At 38.8% G+C, this 23,729-nt stretch overlaps 1 protein-coding gene across 1 annotated transcript in view; it reads left to right on the top strand.

Annotated features, from left to right (window-relative positions):
* The window catches only part of atp6v1ba (ATPase, H+ transporting, lysosomal, V1 subunit B, member a), a 45,721-nt gene that overhangs the window by 18,759 nt on the left and 3,233 nt on the right, over positions 1-23,729 (top strand). The window contains exons 2-13 of the mRNA XM_046402020.1: positions 2,116-2,171; positions 2,356-2,454; positions 4,030-4,123; positions 4,748-4,825; positions 7,962-8,101; positions 15,532-15,633; positions 16,934-17,031; positions 17,269-17,392; positions 20,450-20,600; positions 21,092-21,174; positions 22,346-22,450; positions 22,677-22,806. Coding sequence (XP_046257976.1) covers positions 2,116-2,171; positions 2,356-2,454; positions 4,030-4,123; positions 4,748-4,825; positions 7,962-8,101; positions 15,532-15,633; positions 16,934-17,031; positions 17,269-17,392; positions 20,450-20,600; positions 21,092-21,174; positions 22,346-22,450; positions 22,677-22,806 — 1,260 coding nt within the window. The remainder of the gene's footprint in view (positions 1-2,115; positions 2,172-2,355; positions 2,455-4,029; positions 4,124-4,747; positions 4,826-7,961; positions 8,102-15,531; positions 15,634-16,933; positions 17,032-17,268; positions 17,393-20,449; positions 20,601-21,091; positions 21,175-22,345; positions 22,451-22,676; positions 22,807-23,729) is intronic.

Below are 23,729 nucleotides of genomic sequence, written 5' to 3'. Positions count from 1 at the left end.
GGCTCCAGGTCAAAATAAAAACAAAACAAATATAGCAGAATAAACTTGGTGCCAGTCATATGGCTCCCTGTACTGCATGATGGATAAGTGTCTGCCTGTATTTCTCAGCATTGAGGACACCATTAATCCTGACCAAATCTCCAACTCCATTTACAGAAATGCAGCGCCAAACTTGCAAGGAACCTCCACCATGCTTTACTGTTGCCTGCAGACACTCTGAACTTATTGTTCCGCTCTCCAGCTGTACGGCGAACAAACTACCAAATATTTCAGATTTTGACTCCTCAGTCAAGAGCACCTGCTGCCATATTTCTGCACCCCAGTTCCTATGATTTGTGAATAGTTGAGTCGCTTGGCCTTGTTTCCATGTATGAGGTATGGCTTTTTGGCTGCAGCTCTTGCATGAAGATCACTTCTGGCCAGACTTCGGACAGCCAGTTCTGAGCTTATGGCACTGCTGGGCATCTTTCGATTACGAAGGGAAATAAGCTTGATGTGTTTTTCATCTTCTGCACTAAGTTTCCTTGGTTGACCACTACATCTACAATCCTCAATGTTGCCTGTTTCTTTGTGCTTCTTCAGAAGAGCTTGAACAGCACATCCTGAAACCCCAGTCTGGTTTGATATCTTTGTGTGGGAGAGACCTTGCTGATACAGTATAACTACCTTGTGTCTTGTTGCTGTGCTCAGTCTTGCCACATGAAACTGTCTTCCACAGCCTCACCTTGGTAGCAGAGTTTGGCTGTTCCTCCTTTAAGCCTCCTACACAGCTCTTTCTCTTTCCGTTAATGACTGTGTTTCAACCTACATGTGAAATTGATGATCATCAGCACCTGTTCGGTATAACTGGTTAATCATACACCTGACTCACCTGACTATAATCCTACAAAATGTACCTATAAGGATTGATGCTGGTTTGAAGGCAAACGGTAGTTACACCAAACATTGATTTGATTTTGATTTTTTCTTTGTTTGCTCACTTTGTAAATTTTTAAAAATAGACAATTAATATTTAGATTTTTAACAGCATTCTTAGTTTACAGCATTTCTTCACACCTACCTAAAACTTTCACAGTACTGTATATATAATATCTATCTATCTATCTATCTATCAAATATATAGTTTTAGAACACCGCAATTTTTCCATTTTTTATTGAAAATGATGCAGTTTAATGTCACAAGCCACTTTTCCAACCTCTAGGCCACAGCTGCCCCCATCCCCAAATTGGGGTGTTCTAAAACTTTTGACTGGTAGTGTAAAGTGGGTGCAGTGCCAAGAATAAAGTGCACTGTGGCCTGTAATAGAATAGAAATATTAATTAAATATTATTAATAAAATGAATACCTAAAATTTAAAAAAAGCCTGTCAATGAAAGTAATTGTTTGAAAGTGACTTAAAAGAAGATACTGATTTAGCAAGCCATAGTCCCTCAGCAGGTTGGCCCACAGAGGAGCTCTAACAGCAAACGCCCTGTTCCCTTTGGGCTTATATGTGAGCTGGGAACAGTCAGCAGGTTTCTGTCTGAGGATGTCAGCCTGTGCACTGGTTGAGGGGACAGCAGTTAGGGTATATATTTTTGGGGGCCAGGCCATGAAGGCTTTAATAAATAAGAAGTGTCTAAAAATCAATCAAATGGGCAGCCAGTGCAAGGACATTAAAATTGTTACGTGTTCTTCTCTTTTGCGTGAATGCAGGTTGGGTGTCAGTAAAACTCAGCATTAAGCATATTCTAGCAACATTTCTTTGAGTGCACTTTCCTGCAGTTGTTATTGTTCTTCCTGAGGAAGACCACAGCTTCTTTCCACTAACCTTCATCAGAACTATCCACGTGCTTATGTAATTGTACTCACTACATGCGAACAAGAGAATTTCATGCATTTTTCCTGACATTTGCCTGTCTTTGACATTTGGGCCTGAAAGTGCATAAAAGCTGTTTAAATCTAATCATGAAAGGTCACCTTGTGATTATTAACAGAGGTGGTTGTAAGGTAGTCTTCTTTTTCCTTGGTTGCTTTCAGCAACACAAAGAAAAGGGGATATTGTCAGTATTTCCTGAGTCATTTCATGTCCTGTGGCCTGTTGAAGTAAAAGAATGAATTCTACTCTCTTTCAGCCTACTCTACTGTGTCTGGTGTAAATGGACCCTTGGTGATCTTGGATAATGTGAAGGTGAGAGAGCTGCTCGAAAGGTCTACTCTTATAAAGCTGTATGTTTTTCATATTTCTAGTCATACTGTGCTGCTAATGCCAAAATAAATCATTGCTCAGATTTGCAGATGTTTCCTTATATTGATGATATAAGTGGAGATTCCAGGTAGCTGCATTGAAAATGGGTTCAATCTCTATGGTCTAGTTCCCCAGATATGCTGAGATTGTTCACTTGACCCTGCCTGATGGCACCAAGAGGAGTGGGCAGGTGCTGGAGGTGATTGGAAGCAAGGCAGTTGTGCAGGTGAGAAACACACACCAAGGAATTTATTGTCACTTTGTGTCCACTATTTGGTGCTAAAGAACACTCACTAAATGTACATTATGTTCCAGTCTTTCAAGTATGGTCCATACCATGAAAATTTACTGTAAATGAAAAGATTATTGTCAAGGCTTACTTCCTGTTGCCAGTAAGTGGGCAGATTGGACAGTATATTTGAGTTACAACAACTTCTTGTTTAATGGTGAAACACTGAAATCACCTCACTGCAAAGTCATTGCTGTTCAATGAAAACTCAGCTTTCAGAATAAAGTGTCATCAAGGTCTTAAAATCTTTCTGACCTCATGTGAAGTGGATCTGTTCAACCTGGTTAACGGAACATGGAAATTCAGATGACCAAACCACTAGACAAAAAGTCAACAAATTGTCACATTTAGATCTTTTGTAAATGCTAAGTTTGAGGTGAATTGGCTCAGCCTCCCAGAAGTTCGTTTAAGTATGACAATTTCAAAATGAATTAAAATGGCTAACAGCCTGTTGTGTTTATGGCATGGCACCAAAAGAGTTTTTACAGTTTTATGATGTGTACCTGCCAAATTTTGCACATCCAAGTAAAACTTTCTGCAAGGGCTACTGCTGAAATTTTTTAACGTGCACTAGCAATCAGTTTTGCTACACCCAGTCTTGAGACCCATGTCAGATAACAGTTGTCGCCACTTCTGAGACATGGTCCAAATTTTCCCAAGTTTTTGGATCCCCTCACCAACAAATTCTTGTGTCGTGGTGAAGTGTCAGTTCACCATGACAGAGCAATGTTGCTGGATGTAAAATCACAATGTTCACAATGAAGCATCATGAAGATTTTAAGACTTTTCTGACTACATATGAGATGGACCTGGTCAACTTACAAAGAGGAGTACATCAATGTGTAAAATATGTCATTTCCTGTTGCCATATGCCATATTTTCCGGACTATAGAATGCACCTGAGTATAAGCCGAACCCACCAAATTTAAAAAAAAAAAAAAAAAAATTGTACATATATAGGCCGCACTTGACTATAAGCCACAGGTGTCCACATTGTAACATGACATACACATCAAGTGTACACACATCAAGTTCGGGCCATCTGCTTTTATTACCTCTGAAAGGTTTTGTCGTCTTTTTGCATTGCTTCAGTTCTTCACTCTGCCGTCTCCAATGTCTCACCGTTGATTCATTTACACCAAGCTTACGTGCAGGAACTCATTTTCCTTCTTGGACAGCCAGTTCGATTGCTTTTAACTTAAAAGCTGCATCATATGCATTTCTTCGAGTGTTTTCCATGATGAGGGGGTGTGCATTATGCGCAAAATGACTGTTAAAAGTTACGCTTAAAACTAGCGTCTTTCTCTTCGCATCACCGGGCCGTTTGCATGTAAAAAAGAAGCGGCTTATAGTTCGGAAAATACGGTAGATCATGTACAGCCTCACAAAGGCACTGTGGTAACTGTTGACCTTTTTTTTGGAGTTTAAACTTAAATAATGTGGATTACCCTTGTAACTAACTATGGCAGAGAAACTGTTGAGAATTTTTTTTTGTTTTGTCTGCTTGTTCAGGTGTTTGAGGGAACATCAGGCATCGATGCCAAGAAGACGGCTTGCGAGTTCACTGGTGATATCCTGCGTACTCCAGTGTCGGAGGACATGCTGGGTAAATGTTATATCTTGACATTGAATCTTTAATCCAGATTGCATGGTAACACTAATTTGTCCACAGTTCTCTTTTTGTTTACAGCTGTGCAGTTCCCCTTTCATCACTCTTTGTAACACAAGGTGGACATTTTTAAAGCATGTTGAATGCTGTTTAAAGTTATAATGCATTTTCCTTCAAAATGTTTATTTTACTTACATTTTATTATGTGGTAAAAGTAAACCGGCACTGAATCAAGTCTTTTTTAAATGTTCTTGAATGCCTCAATCAGTGTGATTATCTCAGTACAGCACAAGGTTATGTATATTTGATTAGCGGCAGAAAGTAAACCTGCTTTTGTTTTTGAAGTATCATTAATCACGTCCATGAATTTATAATTACTTGTACTTGTTACTTGTAGACTCGACAAGAGGCATCAGAGCCACTCTTGTCTGTTTAGAGTCTGACACAAAACAAAATAGATAAGATGTGGTTACAAATGTCATCTAATGAATTTCATTCTATCTTTATTTCTTATTAATTATGTTTGAATTCAACTTCCAGATAAACCATATAGTTGTTATTTATCAAATGGTAGACTTGATTTCTACTTGGCTCAGTGGATAAAAAAAAAATTTTTTTCAGGGCGGGTCTTCAATGGCTCAGGGAAACCCATCGACCGTGGGCCCAGTGTTCTGGCTGAGGACTACCTGGACATCATGGGTAAAACCTCCATAACCTGCTATCTTTCTGTTCTTTTTGAAGATGTTTTCCTTAACTAAATGGATCAGCACATTCATCAATACAAATGAAATCATTTATATTGATATTGACAACATTATATAGTCAATAACATTCAACAAATATATAATGGCCATATGTTATTATTATTATTCTTAACAGAAACAATAGAATATGAAGTGTAGGTAACTTCTTTCATAAAGATACAGCTCAATAAAAAGTGCTGACAGTATATCTGTTACTTCAGTTACTTGTTACATGTACGACATGACAGACAGGTGTACCTACAGTGGCTTGCGAAACTATTTGGCCCCCTTGAACTTTGTGACCTTTTTCCACATTTCAGGCTTCAAACATAAAGATATAAAACTGTAATTTCTTGTGAAGAATCAACAACAAGTGGGACACAATCATGAAGTGGAACACACTTTATTGGATATTTTAAACTTTTTTAACAAATAAAAAAACGAAAAATTGGGCGTGCAAAATTATTCAGCCCCTTTACTTTCAGTGCAGCAAACTCTGTCCAGAAGTTCAGTGAGGATCTCTGAATGATTCAATGTTGACCTAAATGACTAACGATGATAAATGGAATCCGCCTGTGTGTAATCAAGTCTCTGTATAAATGCACCTGCACTGTGATAGTCTCAGAGGTCTGTTTAAAGCGCAGAGAGCATCATGAAGAACAAGGAACACACCAGGCAGGTCCGAGATACTGTTGTGGAGAAGTTTAAAGCTGGATTTGGATACAAAAAGATTTCCCAAGCTTTAAACATCCCAAGGAGCACTGTGCAAGCAATAATATTGAAATGGAAGGAGTATCAGACCACTGCAAATCTACCAAGATCTGGCCGTCCCCCTAAACTTTCAGCTCATACAAGGAGAAGACTGATCAGAGATGCAGCCAAGAGGCCCATGATCACTCTGGATGAACTGCAGAGGTCTACAGCTGAGGTGGGAGAATCTGTCCATAGGACAACAATCAGTCGTATACTGCACAAATCTGGCCTTTATGGAAGAGTGGCAAGAAGGAAGCCATTTCTTAAAGATATCCATAAAAAGTGTCGTTTAAAGTTTGCCACAAGCCACCTGGGAGACACACCAAACATGTGGAAGAAGGTGCTCTGGTCAGATGAGACCAAAATCGAACTTTTTGGCAACAATGCAAGAAGTTATGTTTGGCGTAAAAGCAGCACAGCTCATCACCCTCAACACACCATCCCCACTGTCAAACATGGTGGTGGCAGCATCATGGTTTGGGCCTGCTTTTCTTCAGCAGGGACAGGGAAGATGGTTAAAATTGATGGGAAGATGGATGGAGCCAAATACAGGACCATTCTGGAAGAAAACCTGATGGAGTCCGCAAAAGACCTGAGACTGGGACGGAGATTTGTCTTCCAACAAGACAATGATCCAGAACATAAAGCAAAAGCTACAATGGAATGGTTCACCAAAAAACATATCAAGGTGTTAGAATGGCCAAGTCAAAGTCCAGACCTCAATCCAATTGAGAATCTGTGGAAAGAACTGAAAACTGCTGTTCACAAACGCTCTCCATCCAACCTCACTGAGCTCGAGCTGTTTTGCAAGGAGGAATGGGCAAAAATATCAGTTTCTCGATGTGCAAAACTGATAGAGACATACCCCAAGCGACTTGCAGCTGTAATCGCAGCAAAAGGTGGCGCTACAAAGTATTAACTCAATGGGGCTGAATGATTTTGCACACCCAATTTTTCATTTTTTATTTGTTAAAAAAGTTAAAAATATCCAATAAATTTTGTTCCACTTCATGATTGTGTCCCACTTGTTGTTGTTTCTTCACAAAAAATTACAGTTTTATATCTTTATGTTTGAAGCCTGAAATGTGTCAAAAGGTCACAAAGTTCAAGGGGGCCAAATAGTTTCGCAAGCCACTGTATGAGCACCAGGGATAAGTATCGAACCTTAATACTTTTTGGTACACGCCAAAATGTGTCAAATTGACACAAAAAAACTATCAGTCTTGTTTACTAATTCTTTAATCACATATGTCCTGACTTGAAAATTCTTGCCAATTTTAGAGTATTTTATTCATTTTTGTATGCCTGCTTGGGTTTAAACAGCATATAACATTTGAGAGCACTGGCTTCTTTTGTTCATTGAAAGGAATGGTTTTGCAAAAAATGATTATTAAAAATAATTAAAAAGGCATATTTCTGAATAATAAACAGAGAAAAATAAACTTGCTTCTTCTTTAGATTTATGCTGGAGCACCTGATAACACTGTTGCCAAATTGCTATACTAAGAATTTTAGACTTGATACTATGAAGTGAAAGTCAGAATGTACACAGCCAAAAAAAAACATTTATTTTGTACATACTCATTTACCTTGATAATAATTTTCCCATCAATTAAACTTTGCATTATCATCTTCATTTCTGTTGTCATTCTGAACTACATTGTACACTGCACTCTACACTGTAGTACTACTACAGTACTGTTGCTGACATGGCTATGGATAGGTACAGCTCCAATTCAGAAAATCTAGTCTATCCTTCCTTTTAGTTCAAGTTTCATGCAAGTTTCAGGTTCGCTTCAGATTACGTTAGTGTGTGTGGGGCAGAATGAGTCAGAGTGGGGCACATAACTGTTTAGGTGTAAACTCTTTACAACAAAAGAGAAACTGTGGTCTTTCATGCACTCTAACTATTGAAGCGAGTAAAGTTTCGAATTCAGGGCTATGAGACTTCAGGCGACGGGAGTTAAAGTACTTCTTATTCCGAAAATTAATTCATTTCTAGAAGTTATTTCTTGTTTCGACTTTTAAATTCTACGGAATTCTCTGCCTCATTTTAGTGTTTACACACAGACTCCTTTAATCTGCTCTCCTTGCTTTTCCCATAATTCAGCCACCACACACAGACCTACCTACACCTCTGGGCTGTGACTGCACAAACATTGGCTTGGTGCAATAAATTCCCCATCTGTTTTGCAATAGTGTAATCACTGCAATAATGTAAATCATCTTGATATATTGTAAATTAAATATTGTGGGTTTTTTTCAAATATTTCTGATCTATTGATATCTCCTATTTTTATAACATTTAGTGTAAATATGGAATCTTATCTGTTTTCCAGGTCAGCCCATCAATCCTCAGTGCCGCATCTATCCTGAGGAGATGATCCAGACTGGCATCTCAGCCATTGATGGCATGAACAGCATTGCCAGGGGACAGAAGATCCCGATTTTTTCTGCTGCCGGGCTGCCCCACAATGAGGTGAAACCACCAACCTTGTTTACTTCTGGGACAGAAATAATCACTCTGATTACTGATCACCAACATCCAGGGATTATTTTATGAATACAAAGAAATTGTTATAAGAATATCCCTAATGACAAAAAACAAAAATGATCACATTAAAAGTATAGAAAATGCCTTAGTTGCTTTTCTCTAATAAGCCCAAATTAATGGTTGATATTTCAAAGTAAAAGAGAGGCTTTAAACTTATTATTGGTGAATAAATCGGTGTGAACCCCACTGATTTCACACATTAAATTGCGTTTCCAAGTGCTGGGGAGTACTACTGCACGTATGAAACTAGTTGTATAAAGCCTTCATTGTCTTTAGAAGGAGCGGTGTTAGGTTTGATAAATGTCCTCACATGAGGTCTCTTGCGTCAGGGTCAGTTGGGACTGAAGACTGCAAGTTTGTAATTGGAAAAAATGTGTGGAGTTACAAATAAGTGAGCTTATCTTACCTCTGTAGCTCACTCCTCATTTGTGCTTGGGACTTGCAGCTCAAGGCTACATTAGCAGCTACAAGCATAACACACCATGTACATAACAAGTCTGACGATGACATATGTACTGTGCCACATGAATGACATACTCTTTTAATATATTCCTTGGTTGTGCCTTGCATTAATGTGATTGCTTTGTTGAGGTGGTGGTTGTTTGATGGATAACTGGCCAAGTTTAGTAGTTTCAAAGGAGCAGAACCACTATGGAGTTAAAGGTGTGTACTCTTTCTGCTGACTGCTGCATTTTGTGCAGTTTTGAGTGTATTAATTAGTTTCTCATTTATACCTGTTGAAAGACCATTTTTAGTAGTCCATCCATGACGAAATAAAGGCATGAAAGATAGTTTGAGTGTCATTGAAACTCAGAATTGATTGTATTTTTCACATGCTAATTATGTGGTGCACTCTGTGCTGTGTCCACCACAGTTTTCTGAGCTCTTCTACCAGCTGACAGCTCTTTTTTTTCCAGCTGAGTCACCTGGTTGCAGTGATCAGTGGACAGTCACTGCAACACTGGGCTAGCAGTTAATTAGCAGCACTCGCTTTTTTTCAGTATTCCAGCATGGTGCTTACCTCTGTTTTCTTGTGATGTGCTAAAGTTGACAGTTGTGCAACAGCGCTGCTATATTCCTCTGAACAACATTCACGGGAGAGAACTCTCATCAGTAACGAGTTGGTGCTGGTTATGTTGTCTGATCTTATGTTACAAGTTAACAATAGTTTAGATTTAAGCTTTGTTTCTCTTTTTAAAGTTACTGCAATACACTGCTAGTACCAATCAACACTCCCTGTGTTCATTTCGGGTTTTAAATCTTCCAACATTTCAATGGCGAGAAATCTTTAATTTCTTGACAAGGCTTTTGTTGTTAAACAATTGTAGGAACGTGTTGTGGAAATCCCATACTCTCTGCAAATGTAGGCGCTGCTGTCTTTTCTCAAGTTGCCCCTGGCTGAAATCCTATTTTATTCATTATAATGATGTAAAACTTTAGAAGAAGAAAAATTCAGTTGAATGGTTTTGAGAAATGAAAACAGTGTCTCAGTTGTCCTGACGGTGACTGTGGAGGTCCTACACTTGTATGTTGCCTTTGTCCTGAGCAGCTGTGTCTCAGGAGGGAGAGCAGGTCATCCATCAGTCAGAAGGTCATTGGTTCAATCCCTGGCCTCTGCTGTCTACATGTTAAAGTGTCCTTGGGCTGATACTGAACGCTCACATGTTGATGGCTCTTCCACTGATCTGTCTCTAGTTATTTTAAACCACTTCTTAGTTGTATTTAAGGAACAATTACTATATTGTAACATATACTGTTATCATGATACCAAAAAATATATATCCTAATACAAGGCTTTGGCCATATCACCCATCCCGAGGAGCTCTCATTACAAAGAAAAAAATACGCTTGGCCCCAGAAAAAAAACATACTGTGGTGAACTAAGCCCCTCTTTGGCATTTCATTTCTTATGTTTTCTCTAGGCTCCTTCCTTTTCCCTGCTTCCCGTCAGATACGAAAACACACGCCTCATATGCATGGTCTGAATGGGTGCTGGAGTGTGTGTGCAATGTATGTTTGAGTCTCATAGTGGCGGTTTAAGAAAAATTAACTAACAATTTGTACTAGATGTTTACTATACAGTCATTTGTTACATCCTGCATAGAATAAGTATGCTTGTTGTGCCACTCATGTATCACCCACTCCTCAATGCTGTCATTCATATGTAAATGAGGACAAGTCATGTAGCAACTGTAACCACAACACTTACCAATGACCTTCTGTCAAATATTTTACTTCCCTTTAACTGCTCTTAGGCATCATGAGATATTCAGATAAGTAAGCCATTTGTTTATGTACAACTGGATGAATTTCTAGTGTGAGGCATGGAAAACCCTGGAAAGAAAGCAGAACTTAAAATGTTGAGTGTCATGTGATACTGAGGAAACCAGCTGACATACATGAATAACCTGACTAAGCGATGTTAAATATTTCCACTGTGAGACTGACACAGAAATAAATATTATCCAGAAGCTTTTATCATTAGATATTGACACTCCAAGTGGCAAATATTTTTAATCTTTTTGAAAATACATTTTGAGCATGCAGGTTCACTCTTGGCCTTGAGATTGCACTTAGTTTAGAACAGCCAAGAAGCTGATTTTAGTGTTTGTCAAATGCTTTAGAAATTATCATCAAGAGGAAAAATTAGAAGGAATACAATATTCTTTTTATCATTTTATGTTTTTAAACAGAGAAATGGTTGAAATCAAGGCGTGCATGTCAGATTTGTGAACTATGCACACCATTGATCACTGTTTTAGTTGTGAATGGGCATGGTGGAGGTTTATCTGCAATTTTTTCTCAAACAGGGCAAGTTCTGTCCCATTAAGGTGGCTGAAATCTGTAGTTTTGAAGCACTTGGGTTTTAAAATTAAGTGTGCAACCCCAACATCTGCATCAGATTTTTTGCATGATTTTTTTTTATTATCAATTACTCTTACTTGTGATAGAATTAGATTTTATTAACCATGTTGATGACTCTTCTAATTTATTTGTCACAGACTTTCTCAATGTATTGAATTTGTTTGGCTTAGAACAACATGTATATAAAATTTAAAAAATAAAAATAAATTTAGAAAAATAAAAAAATAATAAATAAAATAAATAAATAAAAAGTAATCACAGGCATTCTCCTGAGCCCAATATAGTATCTAATTCTAGATCAGAATTATCCAGTAAAATGAAGATGGGGCCTCATGTATGTTATCGACAAATGAAAGAGTTGGTGGTTTCTTTTGATGAATGGGTTAGAAATGTGAGGGCCAGCTATTTCTGTGTTTTAATTGTAATACAATTATGGCCCAGAATTTCTTTTAACACTGCGCACCATCTTTTAATACAGAAACGCGCTGCATATAAGAATCAGATGCACAAGGAAAATGCTGCAAATACAGAAACGTGCTAAATATAAAATGAGAAACAAATGCAAAAAGAAAACGCCGCATATCCAGTCATACAATGGAAGTGCTCCAGGACTCTAAGGACAGTGCTGAGCGTCCACCTGAGAGACAGACAATGGACGTATTTAAACGTGTGGAGCAATATAACCTTCTTCTGCTCATGTACTCATCTGCTCTTTTCTTTTTGCATTTGTTTCTGTATTTGCAGCGTTTTCCTTTTGCATCTGTTTCTTATATGCAGCGCGTTTCTGTATTAGCCGCGCCTGTCTGTATATGCAGCGCGTTTGTACTTGTCGGCCACCGTACAAGCATGCTATTTTTTCAAGTCTTTTTAAATGAGCTGTTGATCAATGATCAATGTTGATCAAATTGACACATCTCACCTCCTTAGTCTCTGTAAATATAATGACTTTGTTAAGGAATGGATGCGACTACCCTTTCATCCTGACCAGCCTTGACCTTGCACATATATGTGCATGTGCAGGGGGTGAACACACAGATGTATGTACATGTGCACAATTGCATGATTGAGTTGTATGTATTCAGCACCAAAAAATACATTGAAAACCTGCAGAAAAACAGTAGTTTCTCTCATATATTTGTGTTTCACAGGATTTCAAAATTTATATATATATTGTATTTTTATTTTGTATTTTATTATATTTTTTATAGACCATTTAAAAAAAACATATTGGATTGGTACTACAACCTTAAAGAAAGCAAAACTCAAACCATCCGAGCCAAATTTACTGTGCCAATGTAGCATTCTTTGGATTTTGCTTATGTTGGTTTTAATCATGAGCTGTGCAGCCCACCCAGCTTTATAGTATCCAAGTGGAAATTAAACCAGACCCAAGATCAGGTCATACTTAAAAATGGTGAGTGATCTGTTATTTCCTGTTAGATGGAGGTTTTTGTCATAATGCGCTAGTTTAAGTAGAACAGCTCTGGAAATGGTCCCAAGGCAAAAAAAAATAAAAGTATTTTAGTCTTTCAGGAAAATAAAATAAACATTGGACACAAAGACAGCGTCATTGTGGCGAAACAGTATTGATTGATTCAGTCTATTGAAGCACTCCAGCACAATTGAGGTTTCATGAGTGACAGGCCATTGGCTGTTCTTGATGCTCTTCAGTTAAAAAAATTAAAAAAGGGGATTTTTAAGCCAATGTTTGCCCCTGTATTCTTCTTTTCACTCCTAAAGTCCTTTTACATTTCAATGCTCAGGGACAAAATTTAATGCTATTACTGTCTGACAATGGTTTTCCATTAGCATTGTGTGTCTGTGTATTTTGGGGGATGTTTTAATATTCACTTAAAATGTTTTCATAGTTATAGCATCTCCACACATTTAAACTTTGAGAATTTGTAAGATTTTTTAACTTCCATCTGAAATTGTAATGAGTGGGCATCTCAGCATGGTTGTTAAAACTCAACAGTCTAAACTGTAAATGTTGATTTCTTTTAAGGTAATCTCCCCCCCCCCCGCCCCCCCCCAAATTACTCTAACCTCATGATAGAACAAAACTCCATGGAAGCATTGTGCTCAATAGAATTTTAGAATTTTGAAAATTTGGACTTGATAAGCAAAATCACCAGAATATCACTATTATATTCAGTAAGATCGTGCTTTCCAAGTATTATCAGTTACAATTTGATTTACATCAAATGTGATGTAATCAGTGCCATTGCTGTTATAGGATTTCTTTATTAGGAGTTTGTATGTGTTGTGCACAGGTATGATCAGATTTGGTTACAAGCAGACTATTGGTGATTATCACAGATAATCATTAATAGTGATAAAATTATTGACAACTCATTTAAATTAAGAGACGCAAGTTATGTTGTGCGAGACAACCTCACACTAGGCACCAACTGTGTTGTCAATTACGAGGCACCAACCTGTTAACGGGGACCAATAACCAAACTGGGAAGACGGTCTCAATCTGGTGTTCACTGAGAAGTGAACTCAGAGACGTTAACAGAAAAAGCACAAGGACTCCGGGAAGAAGTTGAGTTAGTAACATGCATTAATGCGACATAAATGTGTGCAGAAGGAGAGGGAGAGGAAGAGAGAGCTCAGTGCATTGTGCGAGATCCCCCAGCAGTCTAAGCAGCATAACTAGAGGCTAGACCTGGCCAGCCCTAACTATAAGCTTTATCCAAAAGGAAAGTTTACTACTTACTAAGTTTACTCTACTCTTAAATGCAGAGAGGGTGTCTGCCTCATGCACCAAAACCGGAATATGGTTCCACAGTAAAGGAGCTTGATGACTAAAGCATTAATTGCCAACCGCTGTGCCACGGGAGTTGTTGGTTGTGCCGATTTCTCTCTGATGATCTCTAATGCTGGTTCTTGTGAGTAATTGTGCAGCAGCTTTTTGGATTAGCTGGAGAATCTTTCGAGACTTATTGGGGCAACCTGATAAAAGAGAGTTACAGTAATCCAGCCTGGAAGTAATAAAAGCATGGACTAATTTTTCTATGTTTTTCTGACTCAGAATGTGCCTAATTTTTGCAATATTGCGAAGGTGAAAGAATGCAGTTTTTGAAATGTGTGTTATGTGTGAGTTAAAGAAGAGTGGTGTCAAATGCAGCGCTAAGGTCTAATGGTACAAGGACAGAGAGAGAAGTTCCTTGTCTGATACAAGTAGAAGGTAATTTGTGACTTTGACCAATGTCGTTTCTGTGCTATGTTGAGTTCTAAAACTAGACTGAAAATCCTCAAATAAACTATTGCAGTGTAGAAAGTTATATAGCTGATTGGTGACTGTTCTCTCAAGGATCTTTGAGAGAAATGGAAGGTCAGATATTGGTCTATAGTTGCTTAAAACCTCTGGGTCAAGTGTGTGTTTTTTAAGGAGAGGTTTGACTACAGCTACTTTAAAGGACTGGGGTACATAGCCTGTTATCAGGGATAGATTGATCATATCTAATAGACAGGTGCTAGGTTGGGTTAAAACTTCTTAGATCAGCTTAGTTGGAATGTGGTCTAAGAGGCATGTTGTTGGTTCAGACGAAAATATGGATGAATTTAGCTGATGAAGGTCAATGGGGGAAAAGCAGTCAAGATAATTATCTGGTTCTACTGCTGTTTGTCAGCTCAACCACGAGGGTTTGAACCAAGAGAGTGGGGAACAACGGGGCAACAACATGGTCTAACACGTGTCCAACAAATAGATGGAACAACCATGCGATCCCTACACTCAGATGGTCGTGGATGTCTAAAGTGTCCATAAGAGGGTTCCTAAGAGAGGAAAAGGAGAAGAAGAGGAAGTAGATAAAACAGGGAGGGTCCTAATTAACCCCGAGGTGTAATAAATTGGCACTCGGTAACATGGCGAACAGTCGTTCCGCAAGCTTGACACCGGTCCTTGGAGTGGTAAATATCAGTTTATTGGCTGGCGGTGATATGGTCAACGAGGAAAATTCGGGAGCATGGAGAGTTCAGTCAGAAACAACACAGTGGCCATGACATTATGTTATCCGTGCATCCTTTATCTATCACGTTTAACCTGTGCAGGATCGCAGGGGGCTGGAGCCTATCACAGACTTTTGGTTAGACATGGGTTACACCCTGGACAAGTTGCTAGGTCATCACAGGGGTAGTATCTAGAGACAAGCAAACCAATCAGGCCTACGGACAATTTAAAGTAGCCACTTAAATTTCCCTTGGATGAATAAAGTATCTATCTGCCTATCTGTCTGTCGATCTATCCATCTCTCCATCCATCCAACCACCCTGCACATTTTTGGAGTGTAGGAGAAAGTCAGAGTATCCAGAGGGAACCCACGTAGAGAACATGAATATAAAAGTTTGAATCTGTGTGCTGACCCCTTGGAAAGAAATGTCTCAAATTCTTTCAGAAATACACATTGCTTCAGTCAGATGACATTTATAGTTTAAGACTGTGTGTCTGCTTCTCGACTGATTAAAAGTTTTCCTTTTTCCAGATTGCTGCCCAGATCTGTCGCCAGGCTGGACTGGTACAGAAGTCAAAGGATGTGATGGACTACAGTGCTGAGAACTTTGCCATTGTGTTTGCGGCCATGGGGGTAAGTAGACCTCACCACACCCGCCCCCTCATTTGTGTTTCTAATCCCCCTCTTAACCCTGATGCTCTGACGTGACACCCTGTCTCCCCTCTCCCACCCTGGTCTCTGTCTGTTATTTGCCAGGTGATTTAACCTTTAAGTCCCTTTTGTTACTTCTGCACCTCTGAGCATGTCCCCCAGCCATGTAGACTGGTTACTAATTGAACAGGCCCTTTAACGACATCAGCCCTGCAGTATCAAGTTCTCTCCTCCTCAGCTGCACCTCCTGTCTGCTGTAATGCCGTGATTGTGGCTGGTTGACCTCTACCAAACACACATATGCACACACACTTGCTTCACTTGCTAAATGCTAATCCTTCCCTCTTCCCCTCTTCCAGCATTTCACATCTCATTGTGGCTGTCCTTGCAGGAGAGCAGAAAGGGAGCGTTAACTGTGACTTAACACATGGATATGCATTTGGAAAGGGCAATTCAAAGGACATAGTGCTCACCGTAACAGCAATGCATCTATTTAATGGTTAAAAAGGTTAAGCATAGCCTTTGTTTATTCAGAGTATAAGATTAAGTGCTCCTACTGAAAGACTCCTGATCAATTTAAAAATAATTTTTGTTTATTTATTTTTGTCTTAATCTTAAAAGCGAAAAATCTGTGAATTTCAGTGATATTTCTCATTTTCAGTCGGTTGTTGACAAAAACTCTAAAGAAAACGTGAACAAGAGTGTGTCACCTTTGCATACAAGTTGTGATGTCAGTCTTGCTTAGATGGAGTGGAAACCTTCCTGAATCTAGAAAAAGGTAAACTGTGAGCCTGAAATTCTGAATATCCAGCCAAAGACGGGGTTTTAAAAAGGCTGACACTGCGCGTCAACTGGCCGAATTATGTATTGATATGCAGAGAACTATCAGTGGATTAGGTTGGTACTGAGGAAAACCTAAAAAAAGTGATGGAAATGGCATCCCCATGAAATGTGAGCAACGTACTCCAAGTGTTGAGCATGTTGCTGAGCGAGTCCAACTACAGTAACTGACATCCCATTGTTTTTACAACACGACATGCACCAGTCCCTCTCTCCCTGTGCAATATCTTCAGTATCTTGGCCTTATGTCTCATTCTCTTGGGAGGCTCTCATCAGAAAACCATTGCTGTAACAGAGATGTGAAGCCAGTATTGCTACATACTGATATGACATTTGAAAAGGGCTTGTGTTAAGTGTTCTGTGAGAATGTTTGAAGATCTTTAACCTAAGATGTCATAATATCATTAATAGTGTCATTAACTTATTCTTATTTGTCTCACAGGTCAACATGGAAACTGCCCGCTTCTTCAAGTCTGATTTTGAGGAAAATGGCTCTATGGACAACGTCTGTCTTTTTCTGAACCTGGCTAATGACCCGACGTAAGATTTATTCAGAAATGGTCTCAACAAGTGAAACCAGTATCAGTTAATCAAAATTTTAAAATGTTTTGTTTAGTTATTGATTTTAAATGATTTTCTACGTATTGGATGTTTATTGGCTACATATTTCTGAAAGTAAAATGTATAATCAGTCTCTTGAATTGATTTCAGAGGTTCAGATTTCAGTTTATTTTTTATGTACAGTAGATTAACTTACTTTTTCTCTCTGAACAATAGCATTGAGCGCATTATCACACCTCGCCTGGCGCTGACTTCAGCAGAATACCTGGCCTACCAATGTGAGAAGCATGTCCTCGTCATCCTGACTGATATGAGCTCATACGCCGAGGCCCTCAGAGAGGTACCAGTGCAACTAACATTCCTTACATATTGATTCCACTGTTCAAATTTTCACAAGCACTGTCTATTCTATATAAATATAGAGAGATATATACATGTATGTGAGTATGCATTTTCATATATAGTTGATGCATTCATTTTTGGTTGTTTGGTCTTTTCATGGGGTTTGTTTTCATTAAGAAGAAAAGGAAAATCTGCAATATTATCAGATTTACAATTCTTTTTCTCATTTATTACAGTTTCAGGTATGTGAATGTATGTGTGTACAGTTGGACCTTCACTAATATTTTTCTGATCTTTTAATGGTCATTAGAACTATTAGTGTCTCTGCCTTAATGTCAGTGTAATTGTTATTTTTCAGTAGTGTATAATTACCGTCAGTAAATTATTTTCAGTTTTAGAAGGCTATAGCAGCTAAAGCACCAGACAATGTGGCAGTGTGTCAACATAATACACCAATGTAAATTCCCTGCTGCATTAGCACAACTGTGATTGACTCTGTAAATTCTTCTGCTCTGTGCTGAAAGGGAGGATAATGTGTCCTTCTTTCTTGTAGGAAATACCTTAACTTCATTATGGTCTGCTTGGCTCAAAAGGAAATGGTCCTCCTTGCTGTCCTCCCCCTCCCCTCTCACTGCCCTTGTTTCTCCTCGTGGCAAAGAGTCAGGCCCTCTCGACTCTCACTCTATTGTGTCTTGTAATAATCCTTTTATGTTGTACAGTTTGCCGTCTCAATGTGCTGGCAGCACAATGCAGAGTATTAAAAGTGCATACGTGTTTTCCCTTCTTGCATTTGCTGTCCATAACCTTGGCATATGCACACTAAGACTCAGGCACATACAAAGACCCGGGATGACATTAACATTTAACTTTATTTCCATTCACGCATGTGAAGGTTAAGTTTTGTATTGAATCTACAGTTCACAAGTGTTCAGCCTGCACATCAATCTTTGAATCCGAGGATGAATGGGATGCATTTTCTTTCCTTCTTGCTCTGAATTCACCTGACTTTGGGAACAAGGATTGCTTTTGGTCATTTTTTGTGAGGGCCCTGAAACAGAAAGGCAACATTTACAACCAGCTGTTTGCCTCTTCTGAAAGATACTTAAGGAGTGAGCATCACTTGACTTTCCAACAATGAGTGGATTTTGTAGATTTTTTTTGTTTATGAGCAAGAGTAAGAGAAAAGGAAGTATTAGTCTTTCTTGAGATGGTTGCTACTACTACAACCCTGATTCCCCAAGAAGTTGTAAATGTAAAATAAGAGATAAAAACAAAAAAGGAATAATTTGTATATCCTTTTAGACATACATTCAATTGACAACAGACCTAAAAATCAACTTTCTCTCAATTTGATGCCAGCAACACATTTCAAACAAGGGGCAACAAAAGACTGTGAAAGATGCAGAAAGCTCAAAAAGTACCTGTTTGGAACATTCCACAGGTGAAGAGGTTAACCGATGACAGGTGACAGTACCATAATTGGGTATGACACGGATGTCCTTGAAAGCTCTTAGTTATATATTTTATTTTTAAACGTAGCATTTGTTCAGTGGCAGAAGTAGTAGTCGGATCTTTTAGTAGAGTAAAAGTAAAAATACTGATTTCCTAGTGAATTCATGCATTTAATTTTTTACTTAAGTAAAACAACAAAAGTATCAGCAAAGCAAAACTACAAAAAGTATATTATTGTTTTGAAACTGCTGATGCATTGATGTGTTGATCACTTTAATGTTCAAGTAGGTCAAGGTGGTTGAATTACTTTCTATGATTGATCTTCCAGTGTAGCTTGTTAATTTTCTCTTGGTGGTCAATAAAGTTTTATCTTCATCTATAATAATACATTAGAATGTAATTGTTTATTATGCTTTGTTTATAACTGAAGTTCTCAAATAAATTCAACGTAGTAAAAAGTAGAATATTTGCCTGTAAGTTATAGAGGACTAGAAGTACAAAGTAGCAGAAAAATGGAAATACTCAAATAAAGTACCGTAGTTGGGTAAATGTACTTAGTAACTTTCCATCACTCGAAACTTTAACATATGTATTAATATATGACTCCAGTTCAACATCATGACGTTCTGGACTGCTTGCTTGAGGAAATGTACTCCGGAACTTGAATCATGATTGACTGGTTGCACAGCAGACATTTTACTTGCTATAGCAGCAAACTCACAGATGATTAGTGCCACATTCCACTTTGAGTGGGTCCTGCTTTTGGGCGTAATGGGTTTACTATCACTATTACAGGAACAACTGATGGAACTGAGTCTTTGTTACTGTTATTGAGTTCACCTGTATTATTCTTGCTATGATTGGTTTCAGCATCTCCTGTGCAGTCAGTCCATTGAAAGCCCCTGTGCTAGAGGCAGCATGTGTGGCGGTCACATTAGTTTAGCCAGATTCCCTAGTTGGCATTTCACTTTGAAACTGACATTTGATGTTGGTGTTTCTGTCCAAGATTTGCACACCTGGCAGAAATTTGCAGTCTGTTGAATACACTTTTCTATTTGTGCTTTTGAAAAGGGTTAAAACAAACCTCAAACCTTAAAACTTTGCACATATAGTTAAGCTATACCGGACAGTTTCCCCTAGCTCTGCAGAGCTCTTTAGCCTTTACTATTTTCTTTATTTTCCCAACAGCAGGAGATCTCGGCTGTTTTCAGTGATAAAGCCACTGTACATTACCTTTCCAGCACCGTGCAGCAGATAGACCAAGTTAGCAACTTAAGAGCAAAATGCTTTTCTTAGGAGTGGGTGAATGGTAAAAAGAAGTGAGTTTAGTATTTTTTCATCAAGTGGACAAAAAACACAACTCAAAAATGAATGCTGATGTTGCTTCGCATCTCTTAGATTTGTCACCAGCCAATAGCTTGATTGAGCTGTATTGGGTGACAATCCCCTCTCTTACATTTTTAGCTTAGTATGTAACAAAAATGAATGAAATGTCATAAATGAAATTAAATCAAATGCATGTTAACAGCCTTGGGTCCATCAGCTTAACCTTCCTGCCATTCTCATGTCGTCCTTTCGCTCCCCACCCACTGCTCTCCTGAAGGTCTCTGCTGCTCGAGAGGAAGTGCCCGGCCGTCGAGGCTTTCCTGGCTACATGTACACAGATCTCGCCACCATCTATGAACGTGCTGGCCGAGTGGAGGGCAGAAATGGTTCTATCACGCAGATCCCCATTCTCACCATGCCAAATGATGGTAAGAGCAGCACAGATAAAACAAGCTTTCTATGCCTTAAATTACATCCTGGGGGCGTGGATATTATTTTCTGTGTCCTTAAATGCCTAAATCACTGTGCAAGTCGATTGCATTACTTGAGTAGGCATCTGCAATGGACTGAGGAGACATTTTTGATGCCTGCAGTTACCATAGCAACACATGCGAAGAGCCTACTCCTATCTAGTCGAACAGGAGTCCCCCATTATAGCATCACAGGGAGGTCATTGTCTTGGCTCTTACCAAACACTGCTGGTGTTACCGAGGACTCGTCATTTCAAGTAAAGGTCTTTAACATGTGAAGCTGACAGAAATTCTGTCTCTTTCTGTCCCATGTTTGACATGCCTGCAAATGCGTCTCGATTCATTTTAAATGTAAACTCGACTTAGACTATTAATATGTAGTGTTTACATGAATGGCAGATTGTTTGTTGGATATGTTGTGATTGGTTACGTATGTGTGCTTCTAACAGACATCACCCATCCAATTCCTGATCTGACTGGATACATCACAGAGGGGCAGGTCTATGTTGACAGACAGCTACACAACAGACAGGTATTTATCATCAAACATCTGTCCAGCATGGGGTAAAGAACTGGTACTCATTCTTGGGTTGGATGGTCTATTGTTAGCTTTGATTTAAAAAAAAAAAAAAAAAAAAAAACGCTGTACTGCCCATTTTTGTGTGTGGTCACCATGGAGTGACTACTGTTACCAATGCTTACACCTAGTGAGAAAATTGTGTTCAAGCTCACTCTTTTCTGGATAACCTAACTTGTATGAGAATGACAAACCGCAGCATTACACAGACTGTCTATCGGGTTTTCAACAAACCGTAAATGTGTATGAACGGAAAGGAGAGCGTTGCAGGAGTGTAAGAACCATGTTGGCATATACTCAGCTTAATATAGTTCCTCTCCAGCATTAATTGTTTACCTGAAAATTCATCTCTGTTAATCAGAATCATAGATTTTGAATTTTTTTCCAAGGAAAAATTCCTTCCATCGTACCTGCTAACCTTTGACTCTGATCGTCAAACACACCAACATCTGCTTATTTTCTGTTTGTTAACTGCTGTTCACTACACAATGCAAAGTAGTAATATAGGAGAAATCCAGCCATATATATTGGAACCAGGAAGCTGTTCTGATGTTTTCTGTCAGTATTATTGTAATGATTTTCGCCATCATGTCACTCAGCAGCTTAGCTATCTAACAAACTGTTCTGAGTAACATTTGCTGTAACTTTTGTCATCAACGCCAGATAAAATATCCTGTTAGCATTTGTCATGAATCGTTACGTAACTTGGCAGGCTAACGTTTCTGACATTATCTGGCATTCTGCAGATGTGTTTGGACGTGATCAGTGGATTACAGAAATGGATAGGTTAACCTGTTGAATCCTGGTACTGTTCAATATTGTAAATAATGCATTTTAATACTTAGAATTAAGATCACAGCTTAGATTATCGATTGTAATTTATGATTTTAATCTGTTTATATATTGAATACTTATAGTGAAAAGAAGTAGAAGACAGCAATCGAGGAGAACTTCATCATCAGTTCACATATTTATAAGAAAGTAAACATGACCCTAAATAGACCTCTACGATGAGGTTTGGACTGAGAAATAATGTTTCTGTCATTATGTTGATTGTTTTAGTATGCACAATAAAATAGTTTTGTTTTAACAATACATTTAAGGTAATCTCATCCTCCTCTTTCAGATCTACCCACCCATCAATGTGTTGCCCTCTCTGTCCCGTTTGATGAAGTCAGCCATTGGTGAGGGGATGACCAGGAAGGACCATGCTGATGTTTCTAACCAGCTGGTAACAAAGGAAATCTATTTTGCCAAAATATTAACTCCTTTAACATGTAACTTGTAAATCGCGTAACATTTTCCCGTGCATTCCCTTCTGAATGAAAGTTTAACGTATACCTAAAACCAGGGACAAGATATTATATGGAGAGGGAAGTGACAGTGGTCAGATCTCTGATGTAACCTTCGTATGAACTGTCACCAGTATTAATATTAATGTCTCTCCTTGTCTGCAGTATGCCTGCTATGCCATTGGCAAGGATGTCCAGGCTATGAAGGCTGTGGTTGGAGAAGAGGCCCTCACTTCTGATGATCTGCTCTACCTTGAGTTCCTGCAAAAGTTTGAGAAGAACTTCATTGCTCAGGGTAAAAAGATACTAAAGGCACACATTTTCCAAAACATTGCCATGTATTAGTTATAGAGATGCACTGACTCACCGGTCAGGGACCGGAATCCGCTAGTGTTCGCCGTGCTCGGCCAGGACCGGAGACTGACAGGTCAGTCTTCCATATCTCTGTTTCCAAGTCAGTCCTACACATATGAACACGCACAGCGGTGCAGGCAATAATGTTACTGCCGCATACTAACATGTCTTAACCGTGGAATTTCTTCTCTGTGCGTGAAGAAGACCCAAAGCTTGCAATTTGTAAATAACGTAAGGCCAAAGTAAAGTGTCGGGGACTACCACAAAAGCGTTCAGAACACCAGACCTAATCAGACACTTAAAACACCATCACCCAGCTGAACATGCCCAGTTTGAAAAAGCGGGAAAAGCAGCTAAAGCTAGCCAGAGCTAGCCAGAGCTGAGACACAAGCCTGCAGCCTCTCCTGTCTTTCTTTGGTACAAGCAGTGAGAAGGCCAAAGCAATTACGAGGAAAATTATGGAATTCATGACCCTGGAAGATGAGCCGTTCTCCATAGTTGAGAATAGACTACAGAAATCTGATAAATTACCTCAGCCCTGGTGAATTAATTAATCAACAGTAAAATGATAGAAGCAACTGTCATGTTTTGTTATATAAATCTGTTGAACCTGCTTTTGTTTGGTAAAGTAAAATATATCAGAGAAAGTTGAGTGTGCTGGTGGTAAATTTTTATATTGAAGAAAATTCGACATTTGTTTGTATATGCTGCCAATTGGGATTCTTAGAATTGGCAGAAATCGGTATCCGCAGGTCACACTTAAAAAAAAATTGGAAATCGGAATCGGCCAAGAGAATTGCAGTTGGTGCAGCTGTAATTAGTTTCTTAGGTACAGCCCAAACTGGTGTTCTTTGAGCAGTATAC

The sequence above is a fragment of the Scatophagus argus genome, chromosome 10 (assembly GCF_020382885.2).
Source record: "Scatophagus argus isolate fScaArg1 chromosome 10, fScaArg1.pri, whole genome shotgun sequence".
Taxonomy (NCBI): Eukaryota; Metazoa; Chordata; class Actinopteri; family Scatophagidae; genus Scatophagus; species Scatophagus argus.
The sequence above is the reverse complement of the archived record's forward strand: the minus strand, read 5'-3'. Positions and strand labels throughout refer to the sequence as shown.